Source organism: Pristiophorus japonicus, chromosome 32, assembly GCF_044704955.1.
Source record: "Pristiophorus japonicus isolate sPriJap1 chromosome 32, sPriJap1.hap1, whole genome shotgun sequence".
In the NCBI taxonomy this organism is placed as follows: domain Eukaryota; kingdom Metazoa; phylum Chordata; class Chondrichthyes; family Pristiophoridae; genus Pristiophorus; species Pristiophorus japonicus.
The window spans coordinates 390,590-406,635 of record NC_092008.1 but is presented as its reverse complement, the minus strand read 5'-3'; the positions used below and the strand labels follow the sequence as shown (position 1 = coordinate 406,635).

General features: G+C 53.8%; 1 protein-coding gene across 1 annotated transcript in view; it reads left to right on the top strand.

Annotated features, from left to right (window-relative positions):
* Positions 1-15,723, top strand: part of LOC139240472 (neural cell adhesion molecule L1-like) — a 127,436-nt gene extending 111,713 nt beyond the window's left edge. The window contains exon 10 of the mRNA XM_070869008.1: positions 15,665-15,723. Within this exon, the coding sequence (XP_070725109.1) occupies positions 15,665-15,723 (59 nt within the window). The remainder of the gene's footprint in view (positions 1-15,664) is intronic.
* Positions 15,724-16,046: the final 323 nt, after the last annotated feature.

The window sequence follows — 16,046 nt, the reverse complement described above, 5'->3', positions numbered from 1 at the left end:
GAGATTTACCAGGATGTTGCACTGGAGAGGGTAAAGAGGAGATTTACCAGGATGTTGCACTAGAGAGGGTACATAGGAGATTTACCAGGGTGTTGCACTGGAGAGGGTACAGAGGAGATTTACCAGGATGTTGCACTGGAGAGGGTACAGAGGAGATTTACCAGGATGTTGCACTGGAGAGGGTACAGAGGAGATTTACCAGGATGTTACACCGGAGAGGGTGCAGAGGAGATTTCCCAGGGTGTTGCACTAGAGAGGGTGCAGAGGAGATTTATCAGGGTGTTGCACTAGTGAGGGTGCAGAGGAGATTGACCAGGATGTTGCACTGGAGACAGTACAGAGGAGATTTACCAGGATGTTGCACTGGAGAGGATACAGAGGAGATTTCCCAGGATGTTGCACTAGAGAGGGTACAGAGGAGATTTACCAGGATGTTGCACTGGAGAGGGTGCAGAGGAGATTTACCAGGATGTTGCACTGGAGAGGGTACAGAGGAGATCTACCAGGATGTTGCACTAGAGAGGGTACAGAGGAGATTTACCAGGATGTTGCACTGGAGAGGGTGCAGAGGAGATTTACCAGGATGTTGCACTAGAGAGGGTACAGAGGAGATTTACCAGGATGTCGCACTAGAGGGGGTACAGAGGAGATTTACCAGGATGTTGCACTGGAGAGGGTACAGAGGAGATTTACCAGGATGTTGCACTGGAGAGGGTACAGAGGAGATTTACCAGGATGTTGCACTGGAGAGGGTACAGAGGAGATTTACCAGGATGTTGCACTGGAGAGGGTACAGAGGAGATTTACCTGGATGTTACACTGGAGAGGGTGCAGAGGAGATTTCCCAGGGTGTTGCACTAGAGAGGGTGCAGAGGAGATTTACCAGGATGTTGCACTGGAGAGGGTACAGAGGAGATTTACCAGGATGTTGCACTGGAGAGGGTACAGAGGAGATTTACCAGGATGTTGCACTCGAGAGGGTACAGAGGAGATTTACCAGGATGTTGCACTGGAGGGGGTGCAGAGGAGATTTATCAGGATGTTGCACTAGAGAGGGTACAGAGGAGATTTACCAGGATGTCGCACTAGAGAGGGTACAGAGGAGATTTACCAGGATGTGGCACTGGAGAGGGTACAGAGGAGATTTACCAGGATGTTGCACTGGAGAGGGTACAGAGGAGATTTACCAGGATGTTGCACTGGAGAGGGTACAGAGGAGATTTACCAGGATGTTGCACTGGAGAGGGTACAGAGGAGATTTACCAGGATGTTACACTGGAGAGGGTGCAGAGGAGATTTCCCAGGGTGTTGCACTAGAGACGGTGCAGAGGAGATTTAGCAGGATGTTGCACTGGAGAGGGTACAGAGGAGATTTACCAGGATGTTGCACTGGAGATGGTACAGAGGAGATTTACCAGGATGTTGCACTCGAGAGGGTACAGAGGAGATTTACCAGGATGTTGCACTGGAGGGGGTGCAAAGGAGATTTATCAGGATGTTGCACTAGAGAGGGTACAGAGGAGATTTACCAGGATGTCGCACTAGAGAGGGTACAGAGGAGATTTACCAGGATGTGGCACTGGAGAGGGTACAGAGGAGATTTACCAGGATGTTGCACTGGAGAGGGTACAGAGGAGATTTACCAGGATGTTGCACTGGAGAGGGTACAGAGGAGATTTACCAGGATGTTACACTGGAGAGGGTGCAGAGGAGATTTCCCAGGGTGTTGCACTAGAGAGGGTGCAGAGGAGATTTACCACGGTGTTGCACTAGAGAGGGTGCAGAGGAGATTTACCAGGATGTTGCACTGGAGAGGGTACAGAGGATATTTACCAGGATGTTGCACTGGAGAGGGTACAGAGGAGATTTACCAGGATGTTGCACTGGAGAGGGTGCAGAGGAGATTTCCCAGGATGTTGCACTGGAGAGGGTACAGAGGAGATTTACCAGGATGTTTCACTGGAGAGGGTGCAGAGGAGATTTACCAGGATGTTGCACTGGAGAGGGTACAGAGCAGATTTACCAGGATGTTGCACTAGAGAGGGTACAGAGGAGATTTACCAGGATGTTGCACTGGAGAGGGTACAGAGGAGATTTACCAGGATGTCGCACTGGAGGGGGTACAGAGGAGATTTACCAGGATGTTGCACTGGAGAGGGTACAGAGGAGATTTACCAGGATGTTGCACTGGAGAGGGTACAGAGGAGATTTACCAGGATGTTGCACTGGAGAGGGTACAGAGGAGATTTACCAGGATGTTGCACTGGAGAGGGTACAGAGGAGATTTACCAGGATGTGGCACTGGAGAGGGTGCAGAGGAGATTTCCCAGGGTGTTGCACTAGAGAGGGTGCAGAGGAGATTTACCACGGTGTTGCACTGGAGAGGGTGCAGAGGAGATTTACCAGGATGTTGCACTGGAGAGGGTACAGAGGAGATTTACCAGGATGTTGCACTGGAGAGGGTACAGAGGAGATTTACCAGGATGTTGCACTGGAGAGGGTGCAGAGGAGATTTCCCAGGATGTTGCACTGGAGAGGGTACAGAGGAGATTTACCAGGATGTTTCACTGGAGAGGGTGCAGAGGAGATTTACCAGGATGTTGCACTGGAGAGGGTACAGAGCAGATTTACCAGGATGTTGCACTAGAGAGGTTACAGAGGAGATTTACCAGGATGTTGCACTGGAAAGGGTACAGAGGAGATTTACCAGGATGTTGCACTCGAGAGGGTACAGAGGAGATTTACCAGGATGTTGCACTGGAGAGGGTACAGAGGAGATTTACCAGGATGTTGCACTAGAGAGGGTACAGAGGAGATTTACCAGGATGTAGCACTAGAGAGGGTACAGAGGAGATTTACCAGGATGTTGCATGAGAGAGGGTGCAGAGGAGATTTACCACGATGTTGCACTGGAGAGGGTACAGAGGAGATTTACCAGGATGTTGCACTGGAGACAGTACAGAGGAGATTTACCAGGATGTTGCACTGGAGAGGATACAGAGGAGATTTCCCAGGATGTTGCACTAGAGAGGGTACAGAGGAGATTTACCAGGATGTTGCACTGGAGAGGGTGCAGAGGAGATTTACCAGGATGTTGCACTGGAGAGGGTACAGAGGAGATCTACCAGGATGTTGCACTAGAGAGGGTACAGAGGAGATTTACCAGGATGTTGCACTGGAGAGGGTGCAGAGGAGATTTACCAGGATGTTGCACTAGAGAGGGTACAGAGGAGATTTACCAGGATGTCGCACTAGAGGGGGTACAGAGGAGATTTACCAGGATGTTGCACTGGAGAGGGTACAGAGGAGATTTACCAGGATGTTGCACTGGAGAGGGTACAGAGGAGATTTACCAGGATGTTGCACTGGAGAGGGTACAGAGGAGATTTACCAGGATGTTGCACTGGAGAGGGTACAGAGGAGATTTACCTGGATGTTACACTGGAGAGGGTGCAGAGGAGATTTCCCAGGGTGTTGCACTAGAGAGGGTGCAGAGGAGATTTACCAGGATGTTGCACTGGAGAGGGTACAGAGGAGATTTACCAGGATGTTGCACTGGAGAGGGTACAGAGGAGATTTACCAGGATGTTGCACTCGAGAGGGTACAGAGGAGATTTACCAGGATGTTGCACTGGAGGGGGTGCAGAGGAGATTTATCAGGATGTTGCACTAGAGAGGGTACAGAGGAGATTTACCAGGATGTCGCACTAGAGAGGGTACAGAGGAGATTTACCAGGATGTGGCACTGGAGAGGGTACAGAGGAGATTTACCAGGATGTTGCACTGGAGAGGGTACAGAGGAGATTTACCAGGATGTTGCACTGGAGAGGGTACAGAGGAGATTTACCAGGATGTTGCACTGGAGAGGGTACAGAGGAGATTTACCAGGATGTTACACTGGAGAGGGTGCAGAGGAGATTTCCCAGGGTGTTGCACTAGAGACGGTGCAGAGGAGATTTAGCAGGATGTTGCACTGGAGAGGGTACAGAGGAGATTTACCAGGATGTTGCACTGGAGATGGTACAGAGGAGATTTACCAGGATGTTGCACTCGAGAGGGTACAGAGGAGATTTACCAGGATGTTGCACTGGAGGGGGTGCAAAGGAGATTTATCAGGATGTTGCACTAGAGAGGGTACAGAGGAGATTTACCAGGATGTCGCACTAGAGAGGGTACAGAGGAGATTTACCAGGATGTGGCACTGGAGAGGGTACAGAGGAGATTTACCAGGATGTTGCACTGGAGAGGGTACAGAGGAGATTTACCAGGATGTTGCACTGGAGAGGGTACAGAGGAGATTTACCAGGATGTTACACTGGAGAGGGTGCAGAGGAGATTTCCCAGGGTGTTGCACTAGAGAGGGTGCAGAGGAGATTTACCACGGTGTTGCACTAGAGAGGGTGCAGAGGAGATTTACCAGGATGTTGCACTGGAGAGGGTACAGAGGATATTTACCAGGATGTTGCACTGGAGAGGGTACAGAGGAGATTTACCAGGATGTTGCACTGGAGAGGGTGCAGAGGAGATTTCCCAGGATGTTGCACTGGAGAGGGTACAGAGGAGATTTACCAGGATGTTTCACTGGAGAGGGTGCAGAGGAGATTTACCAGGATGTTGCACTGGAGAGGGTACAGAGCAGATTTACCAGGATGTTGCACTAGAGAGGGTACAGAGGAGATTTACCAGGATGTTGCACTGGAGAGGGTACAGAGGAGATTTACCAGGATGTCGCACTGGAGGGGGTACAGAGGAGATTTACCAGGATGTTGCACTGGAGAGGGTACAGAGGAGATTTACCAGGATGTTGCACTGGAGAGGGTACAGAGGAGATTTACCAGGATGTTGCACTGGAGAGGGTACAGAGGAGATTTACCAGGATGTTGCACTGGAGAGGGTACAGAGGAGATTTACCAGGATGTGGCACTGGAGAGGGTGCAGAGGAGATTTCCCAGGGTGTTGCACTAGAGAGGGTGCAGAGGAGATTTACCACGGTGTTGCACTGGAGAGGGTGCAGAGGAGATTTACCAGGATGTTGCACTGGAGAGGGTACAGAGGAGATTTACCAGGATGTTGCACTGGAGAGGGTACAGAGGAGATTTACCAGGATGTTGCACTGGAGAGGGTGCAGAGGAGATTTCCCAGGATGTTGCACTGGAGAGGGTACAGAGGAGATTTACCAGGATGTTTCACTGGAGAGGGTGCAGAGGAGATTTACCAGGATGTTGCACTGGAGAGGGTACAGAGCAGATTTACCAGGATGTTGCACTAGAGAGGTTACAGAGGAGATTTACCAGGATGTTGCACTGGAAAGGGTACAGAGGAGATTTACCAGGATGTTGCACTCGAGAGGGTACAGAGGAGATTTACCAGGATGTTGCACTGGAGAGGGTACAGAGGAGATTTACCAGGATGTTGCACTAGAGAGGGTACAGAGGAGATTTACCAGGATGTAGCACTAGAGAGGGTACAGAGGAGATTTACCAGGATGTTGCATGAGAGAGGGTGCAGAGGAGATTTACCACGATGTTGCACTGGAGAGGGTACAGAGGAGATTTACCAGGATGTTGCACTAGAGAGGGTGCAGAGGAGATTTACCAGGATGTTGCACTGGGGAGGGTACAGAGGAGATTTACCAGGATGTTGCACTGGAGAGGATACAGAGGAGATTTACCAGGATGTTGCACTGGAGAGGGTACAGAGGAGATTTACCAGGATGTTGCACTGGAGAGGGTGCAGAGGAGATTTACCAGGATGTTGCACTGGAGAGGGTACAGAGGAGATTTACCAGGATGTTGCACTAGAGAGGGTACAGAGGAGATTTACCAGGATGTTGCACTGGAGAGGGTGCAGAGGAGATTTACCAGGATGTTGCACTGGAGAGGGTACAGAGGAGATTTACCAGGATGTTGCACTGGAGAGGGTACAGAGGAGATTTACCAGGATGTTGCACTAGAGAGGGTACAGAGCAGGTTTACCAGGATGTTGCACTGGAGAGGGTACAGAGGAGATTTACCAGGATGTTGCACTGGAGAGGGTACAGAGGAGATTTACTAGGATGTTGCACTGGAGAGGGTACAGAGGAGATTTACCAGGATGTTACACTGGAGAGGGTGCAGAGGAGATTTCCCAGGGTGTTGCACTAGAGAGGGTGCAGAGGAGATTTACCACGGTGTTGCACTAGAGAGGGTGCAGAGGAGATTTGCCAGGATGTTGCACTGGAGAGGGTAGAGAGGAGATTTACCAGGATGTTGCACTGGAGAGGGTACAGAGGAGATTTACCAGGATGTTGCACTGGAGAGGGTGCAGAGGAGATTTACCAGGATGTTGCACTGGAGAGGGTGCAGAGGAGATTTACCAGGATGTTGCACTGGAGAGGGTACAGAGGAGATTTACCAGGATGTTGCACTAGAGAGGGTACAGAGGAGATTTACCAGGATGTTGCACTGAAGAGGGTACAGAGGAGATTTACCAGGATGTTGCACTAGAGATGGTACAGAGGAGATTTACCAGGATGTTGCCGGGACTGGAGAATTTTAGTGATGAGGGAAGATTGGAGAGGCTGGGGTTGTTTTCTTTGGAACAGAGGAGGCTGAGGGGAGACCTGATTGAGGTGTATAAAATGATGAGGGGCCTGGATAGAGTGGATAGGACGGACCGGTTTCCCTGGGCAGAGGGGTCAACAACCAGGGGGCAGAGATTGAAAGTAATTCGGGGGGGAGGTTTCGAGGGGATTTGAGGGGAAATGTCTTCACCCAGAGGGTGGTGGGGGTCTGGGGGGGAACTCAGTGCCTGAAAGGGGGGTAGAGGCAGAAACCCTCACCACATTTGGACGTGTGCTCGAAGTGCCGTAACCCACAGGGCTACGGACCCAGAGCGGGAAAGTGGGATTAGGCCGGGATGGCTCTTGGTCGGCCGGCGCGAGGCGGACTCGATGGGCCGAATGGCCTCCTCCCGCGCTGTAAATTTCTCTGCTTCTATGAGATGGACGGAGAGTTTAAGAGACGGAGAGACAGAGGTGAAAGGGGACAGAGAGCCGGTCGCAGGAAAAAGGGAAGGGGGATGTGAAAGATCAAGAACAAGGGAGAGGGACACAGAGAGAAGGGGAAAAGAGAGAGAGAGAGACCAGGAAATGGAAGAAATGGGAGTGTGCGAGAGAGAGCGATGGGGGAAGAACATAAGAGAGAGGAGAGGTGCTCAATGCCTCACTGAACCATTCCTGCAGGGTGCGACTCTCGCTCTCTCCCCTCCGGCTTTCCCTCGGGGTCCAGGATGACCTGCTCCCACACTAACACCAGTTCTCAGCTGACTGATGAGCCCAATGAGGGACCGACAGTCCCTGTCACAGGCGGTGTCTGGGGCAGATGCTGGTCGGAGGGACGGGTGGGTGGGGGGGGCCTGGGTTTGCCGTGCTCTCCTTCCGCTGTCTGTGCTTGGCTTCCGCCTGCTCCCGGCGAGGCGACTCGAGGCGTTCGGCGCCTTCCCAGTCTCTCCTCCTCCGCTTTGAGCTGGTCTTTGGGCCCAGGGACTCCCAGGTGTCGGTGGGGATGTTGCACTTTATCAGGGAGGGCTTTGAGGGTGGTCCCCTGTAACGTTTCCTCTGCCCTCCTTTGGCCCGTTTGCCCGTGAAGGAGTTCCGAGTCGAGCGCTTGCTTTGGGGAGTCTCGTGTCTGGGGGACATGCGGACAATGTGGCCCTGCCCAGCGGAGCTGGTCGAGTGTGGTCAGTGCTTCGATGCTGGGGATGTTGGGCCTGGTCGAGGACGCTAACGTTGGTGCTTCTGTCCTCCCGGGGGATTTGCAGGATCTTGCGGAGACAGCGTTGGTGGTATTTCTCCAGTGACTTGAGGTGTCTACTGTACATGGTCCATGTCTCTGAGCCATACAGGAGGGCGGGTATCACTACAGCCCTGTAGACCATGAGCTGGGGGTGAGGTACCTACTGTACATGGTCCATGTCTCTGAGCCATACAGGAGGGCGGGTATCACTACAGCCCTGTAGACCATGAGCTGGGGGTGAGATACCTACTGTACATGGTCCATGTCTCTGAGCCATACAGGAGGGCGGGTATCACTACAGCCCTGTAGACCATGAGCTGGGGGTGAGGTACCTACTGTACACGGTCCGTGTCTCTGAGCCATACAGGAGGGCAGGTATCACTACAGCCCTGTAGACCATGAGCTGGGGGTGAGGTACCTACTGTACATGGTCCATGTCTCTGAGCCATACAGGAGGGCGGGTATCACCACAGCCCTGTAGACCATGAGCTGGGGGTGAGATACCTACTGTACATGGTCCATGTCTCTGAGCCATACAGGAGGGCGGGTATCACTACAGCCCTGTAGACCATGAGCTGGGGGTGAGGTACCTACTATACACGGTCCGTGTCTCTGAGCCATACAGGAGGGCAGGTATCACTACAGCCCTGTAGACCATGAGCTGGGTGGTGGATTTGAGGGCCTGGTCTTCAAACACTCTTTTCCTCAGGCGGCCGAAGGCTGCACTGGCGCACTGGAGGCGGAGTTGGACCTCGTCATCGGTTGTGCATGGTTAATTGCACCTCCCGCCCGAGAATGTGACAGCCCGCGTGGATCTGACATTGTCTGACCAGCTCCCCAGGGCAGCATCCAGGCACTCTGCCCCTGCCTCAGTTCATCCGCTGCTGAAAACCTCAACCCCTGCCCCCTCCGCACTCGACTGTTCCAACACTCTCCCGCCCGGCCACCAACCTTCCACCCTCCGTAACCATCAACTCATCCAAAACTCTGCTGCACCCCCATGTCCTAACTCGCACCCAGGCCCGCTCACCCATCACCCCCTGTGCCCCGTGTCCTAACTCGCACCCAGTCCCGCTCACCCATCACCCCCTGTGCCCCGTGTCCTAACTCGCACCCAGGCCCGCTCACCCATCACCCCCTGTGCCCCGTGTCCTAACTCACACCCAGGCCCACTCACCCATCATCCCCTGTGCCCCGTGTCCTAACTCGCACCCAGTCCCGCTCACCCATCACCCCCTGTGCTCGCTGACCGACATTGGCTCCCGGTTGAACAACGCATTGATTTCAAAATTCTCAATCTGGGTGTTCAAATCGCTCTGTGGACTCCTCACCCCCTATCTCTGTAGCCCCCTGCAGCCCCTACACCCCTCCCTATCACTGTAGCCCCCTCCAGCCCCTACACCCCTTCCTATCTCTGTAACCTCCTCCAGCCCCTACACCCCTCCCTATCTCTGTAACCCCCTCCAGCCCCTACACCCCTTCCTATCTCTGTAACCTCCTCCAGCCCCTACACCCCTCCCTATCTCTGTAACCTCCTCCAGCCCCTACACCCCTCCCTATCTCTGTAACCTCCTCCAGCCCCTATACCCCTCCCTATCTCTGTAACCTCTTCCAGCCCTTACTCCCCTCCCTATCTCTGTAACCCCCTCCAGCCCCTACACCCCTCCCTATCTCTGTAACCTCCTCCAGCCCCTTACACCCCTCCCTATCTCTGTAACACCCTCCAGCCCCTACACCCCTCCCTATCTCTGTAACCTCCTCCAGCCCCTACACCCCTCCCTATCTCTGTAACCTCCTCCAGCCCCTACACCCATCCCTATCTCTGTAACCTCCTCCAGCCCCTATACCCCTCCCTATCTCTGTAATCTCCTCCAGCCCCTACACCCCTCCCTATCTCTGTAACCTCCTCCAGCCCCTACACCCCTACCTATCTCTGTAACCTCCTCCAGCCCCTACACCCCTCCCTATCTCTGTAACCTCCTGCAGCCCCTACACCCCTCCCTATCTCTGTAACCTCCTCCAGCCGCTACACCCCACCCTATCTCTGTAACCCCCTCCAGCCCCTACACCCCTCCCTATCTCTGTAACCCCCTCCAGCCATTACACCCCTCCCTATCTCTGTAACCTCTTCCAGCCCTTACTCCCCTCCCTATCTCTGTAACCCCCTCCAGCCCCTACACCCCTCCCTATCTCTGTAACCTCCTCCAGCCCCTTACACCCCTCCCTATCTCTGTAACACCCTCCAGCCCATACACCCCTCCCTATCTCTGTAACCCCCTCCATTCCCTACACCCCTCCCTATCTCTATAACCCACTCCAGCCCCTACACCCCTCCCTATCTCTGTAACCCCCTCCAGCCCCTACACCCCTCCCTATCTCTGTAACCTCCTCCAGCTCCTACACCCCTCCCTATCTCTGTAACACCCTCCAGCCCCTACACCCCTCCCTATCTCTGTAACCTCCTCCAGCCCCTACACCCCTCCCTATCTCTGTAACCTCCTCCAGCCCCTACACCCTCCCTATCTCTGTAACCTCCTCCAGCCCTGAAATCGAGGCGTTGCTTAACCGGGAGACAATGTAGTTCAGCGAGCACAGGGGGTGATGGGTGAGTGGGACTGGGTGTGAGTTAGGACACGGGGACAGTGAGCACAGGGGGTGATGGGTGAGTGGGACTGGGTGTGAGTTAGGACACGGGGTCAGTGAACACAGGGGATGATGGGTGAGTGGGACTGGGTGTGAGTTAGGACACGGGGTCAGTGAGCACAGGGGGTGATGGGTGAGTGGGACTGGGTGTGAGTTAGGACATGGGGTCAGTGAGCACAGGGGGTGATGGGTGAGTGGGACTGGGTGTGAGTTAGGACACGGGGTCAGTGAGCACAGGGGGTGATGGGTGAGTGGGACTGGGTGCGAGTTAGGACACGGGGTCAGTGAGCACAGGGGGTGATGGGTGAGTGGGACTGGGTGTGAGTTAGGACACGGGGTCAGTGAGCACAGGGGGTGATGGGTGAGCGGGACTGGGTGCGAGTTAGGACACGGGGTCAGTGAGCACAGGGGGTGATGGGTGAGCGGGACTGGGTGCGAGTTAGGACACGGGGTCAGTGAGCACAGGGGGTGATGGGTGAGCGGTACTGGGTGCGAGTTAGGACACGGGGGCAGCGAGCACAGTAGGTGATGGGTGAGTGGGACTGGGTGTGAGTTAGGACACGGGGCAGTGAGCACAGGGGGTGATGGGTGAGTGGCACTCGGTGTGAGTTAGGACACGGGGTCAGTGAGCACAGGGGGTGATGAGTGAATGGGACTCGGTGCGAGTTAGGACACGGGGTCAGTGAGCACAGGGGGTGATGGGTGAGTGGGACTGGGTGCGAGTTAGGACACGGGGTCAACGAGCACGGGGTGATGGGTGAGTGGGACTGGGTGTGAGTTAGGACACGGGGCAGTGAGCACAGGGGGTAATGGGTAAGCGGGACTGGGTGTGAGTTAGGACACGGGGTCAGAAAGCACAGGGGGTGATGGGTGAGTGGGACTCAATGCGAGTTAGGACACTGGGTCAGTGAGCACAAGGGGTGATGGGTGAGTGGGACTCGATACGAGTTAGGACACGGGGTGAGTGAGCACAGGGGGTGATGGGTGAGCGGGACTCAATGCGAGTTAGGACACTGGGTCAGTGAGCACAAGGGGTGATGGGTAAGTGGGACACGGTGCGAGTTAGGACACTGGGTCAGTGAGCACAGGGGGTGATGGGTGAGCGGGACTGGGTGTGAGTTAGGACACGGGGTCAGCGAGTTCAGGGGGTGATGGGTGAGCAGGACTGGGTGCGAGTTAGGACACGGGGTCAGCGAGTTCAGGGGGTGATGGGTGAGTGGGACTGGGTGTGAGTTAGGACACGGGGTCAGCGAGTTCAGGGGGTGATGGGTGAGCGGGACTGGGTGCAAGTTAGGACACGGGGCAGTGAGCACAGGGGGTGATGGGTGAGTGGGACTGGGTGTGAGTTAGGACACGGGGTCAGTGAGCACAGGGGGTGATGGGTGAGCGGGACTGGGTGTGTGTTAGGACACGGGGTCAGTGACCACAGGGGGTGATGGGTGAGTGGGACTGGGTGTGAGTTAGGACACGGGGACAGCCGAGTTTTGGATCCGTATGTTGCAGAAAGCATCCATTAAGCGAATGTTTGGAGGAAGAGCATGTGGCGAAGTAAATGTCAGATTTGAAACACTTACACTGCACAGCATGGAGAAACATCGCCTGCAGTTGCATTTATGGTTTAATGTCCAGTCAGGATAAACGTTAAAGGAAGACTGTGAGAAAATCATTTAGAGTTAAGAGACAATAAATGTTATGGAGCTCGCCAGGGAGCAACTCGATGCAGAGATGCAGTAATTCTCCAGATAATGTTCCAATCCTTCCTGTCCCTATCAAACACTCCCAGTGCAGGTACAGGGGGTTAGATACAGAGTAAAGCTCCCTCTACACTGTCCCCATCAAACTCTCCCAGGGCAGGTACAGGGGGGTTAGATACAGAGTAAAGCTCCCTCTACACTGTCCCATCAAACACTCCCAGGGCAGGTAGAGGGGGATAGATACAGAGTAAAGCTCCCTCTACACTGTCCCATCAAACACTCCCAGGGCAGGTACAGGGGGTTAGATACAGAGTAAAGCTCCCTCTACACTGTCCGCATCAAACTCTCCCAGGGCAGGTACAGGGTGTTAGATACAGAGTAAAGCTCCCTCTACACTGTCCGCATCAAACTCTCCCAGGGCAGGTACAGGGGGTTAAATACAGAGTAAAGCTCCCTCTAGACTGTCACATCAAACACTCCCAGGGCAGGTACAGGGGGTTAGATACAGAGTAAAGCTCCCTCTACACTGTCCCATCAAACACTCCCAGGGCAGGTACAGCACGGGGTTAGATACAGAGCAAAGCTCCCTCTACACTGTCCCATCAAACACTCCCAGGGCAGGTACAGCACGGGGTTAGATACATAGTAAAGCTCCCTTTACACTGTCCCATCAAACACTCCCAGGGCAGGTACAGGGGGTTAGACCCAGAGTAAAGCTCCCTCTACACTGTCGCATCAAACACTCCCAGGGCAGGTACAGCACGGGGTTAGATACAGAGTAAAGCTCCCTCTACACTGTCCCATCAAACACTCCCAGGGCAGGTACAGGGGGTTAGATACAGAGTAAAGCTCCCTCGACACTGTCCCATCAAACACTCCCAGGGCAGGTACAGGGGGTTAGATACAGAGTAAAGCTCCCTCTACACTGTCCCATCAAACACTCCCAGGGCAGGTACAGGGGGTTAGATACAGAGTAAAGCTCCCTCTACACTGTCCCATCAAACACTCCCAGGGCAGGTACAGGGGGTTAGATACAGAGTAAAGCTCCCTCTACACTGTCCCATCAAACACTCCCAGGGCAGGTACAGGGGGTTAGATACAGAGTAAAGCTCCCTCTACACTGTCCCATCAAACACTCCCAGGGCAGGTACAAGGGGGTTAGATACAGAGTAAAGCTCCCTCTACACTGTCCCATCAAACACTCCCAGGGCAGGTACAGGGGGTTAGATACAGAGTAAAGCTCCCTCTACACTGTCCCATCAAACACTCCCAGGGCAGGTACAGCACGGGGTAAGATACAGAGTAAAGCTCCCTCGACACTGTCCCATCAAACACTCCCAGGGCAGGTACAGGGGGTTAGATACAGAGTAAAGCTCCCTCTACACTGTCCCATCAAACACTCCCAAGGCGTGTACAGGGAGTTAGATACAGAGTAAAGCTCTCTCTACACTGTCCCATCAAACACTCCCAGGGCAGGTACAGGGGGTTAGATACAGAGTAAAGCTCCCTCTACACTGTCCCCATCAAACACTCCCAGGGCAGGTACAGGGGGTTAGATACAGAGTAAAGCTCCCTCTACACTGTCCCATCAAACACTCCCAGGGCAGGTACAGGGGGTTAGATACAGAGTAAAGCTCCCTCTACACTGTCCCATCAAACACTCCCAGGGCAGGTACAGGGGGTTAGATACAGAGTAAAGCTCCCTCTACACTGTCCCAACAAACACTCCCAGGGCAAGTACAGCACGGGGCTTGTTCACGGCAGTTGTGCCCGAGCTGTATCCGGGAGAAGAGGCTGGAACAGACGGAATCGACCCGAGGGACTCTCTTCTCCGCTCCTGCCCGATTGAATAGACAGTCTCCAAATTCCAAGCTGTCTCCCGCAATCTGTGACACAATCTGTTCTCCTCCTCCGGCTCCCCGATCGGCAATGATTGGAGCAGGTTGCTGTGGAAACGAAAGTCTCAGTCGAACAGGGCGTAGGTGAGGCCACACCTGGAGTACTGCGTACAGTTCTGGTCTCCGTATCTAAGGAGGGGTATACTTGCATTGTAACGTTTCCTCTGCCCACCTTGGGTTCGCTTGACCGTGAAGGAGTTCCCGAGTAGAGCGCTTGCTTTGGGAGTCTCGTGTCTGGGACATGCGGACAATGTGGCCCTGCCCAGCGGAGCTGGTCGCGTGTGGTCAGTGCTTCGATGCTGGGGATGTTGGCCTGGTCTGTCGTGTATGCAATAACTGTTAGACTGAGTACCGTTTAACTCCAAGAGGTATGACCTCGGCTCTGCTTTATTAAGGCCCAAAGTGACCAATATACAAAATGGCTGGCCTTATATGCTTGGGCTGCACACACGTGCATCGAGTGGCTAGTGATCCCAAAACTACATACATGACATGGTCGAGGACGCTAACGTTGTTGCGTCTGTCCTCCCGGGGGATTTGCAGGATCTTGCGGAGACAGCGTTGGTGGTATTTCTCCAGCGACTTGAGGTGTCTACTGTACATGGTCCATGTCTCTGAGCCATGTTCAGAGAAGGTTCACTCGGTCGATTCCGGGGATGAGGGGGTTGACTTATGAGGAAAGGTTGAGGAGGTTGGGCCCTGTACCCATTGGAGTTTAGAAGAATGAGAGGTGATCTTATTGAAAGGTATCAGATTCTGAGGGGGCTGGACAGGGTGGATGCAGAGAGGATGTTTCCCCCTCGTGGGGGAATCTAGAACTAGGGGGCACATAGTCTCAGAATAAGGGGCCGCCCATTTAGGACGGAGATGAGGAGGAATTTCTTCTGGTGAATCTGTGGAATTCTCTGCCCCAGAGAGCTGTGGGGGGCTGGGTCATTGAATATATTTAAGGTGGAGATGGACAGATTTTTGAGCGATAAGGGAGTGAAGGGGCGGGCGGGGAAGTGGAGCTGAGCCCAAGATCGGATCAGCCGCGATCTTATTAAATGGCGGAGCGGGCTCGAGGGGCCGAATGGCCGACTCCTGCTCCCGTTTCTTATGTCGGCAAGGAATTCAATGGTGTTCATGGAAACATAGAAATTTACAGGGCAGGAGGAGGCCATTCCGGCCCATCGTGTCCGCCCCGGCCGACAAAGAGCCGCACGGCCCTCGGTCAGTAGCCCTGAAGGTTACATATAAACCCACGAACAATGACGGAAAGGCAAAGAGCACCCGGCCCAACCAGTCCGCCTCACACAACTGCGACACCCCTTACACTGAAACATTCCACACTCCACCCCAACCGGAATCGTGTGATCTCCTGGGAGAGGCAACAACCAGATAAAAACCCAGGCCAATTCAGGGAGAGAAAAAATCTGGGAAAATTCCTCTCCGACCCATCCAGGCGATCGACACTAGACCAGGAGATCCCCCTGGCCGTATTCGATTCCCTGCAGTACTGACCGTTATATCTGCTCGGTCCAACAAAAGGTCATCCAGTCTAATCCCAATTACCAGCTCTAGGTCCGTAACCCTGCAGGTTACTGCACTTTAAGTGGCCCATCCAACCATCTCTTAAAAGTGGTGAGGGTTTCTGCATCCACCACTCTTCCAGGCAGCGAGCTCCAGATCCCCACAACCCTCTGCGTAAAGAAGCTGTTAAGAATCGAATAACTCCGCGAGGCTAAGTACGGTGAGCTAGTTCAGGCATGACCTCAATCCAGTTTATTTATTCTCAAAGTGAGGATTTAACGTGGCTGCCAACATTATATACACGGCTTGGGCGTTTCTGCCAGTGGCCATTGGGTCTCCGACAATCGCGCCCTCTGGTGGCAGGTAAACATACCCAGTTAGCATACATAACATCATTCCCCCCTCTAATCCCCTCCCTACCTTCCACCAACCATCTTAAAACTACTCCCCCTCGTAATAGACCCCTTCCCCAATGGAAACAGGCCCTTACTGTCTGTCCACTCTGTCTGGGCCCCTCGATATTC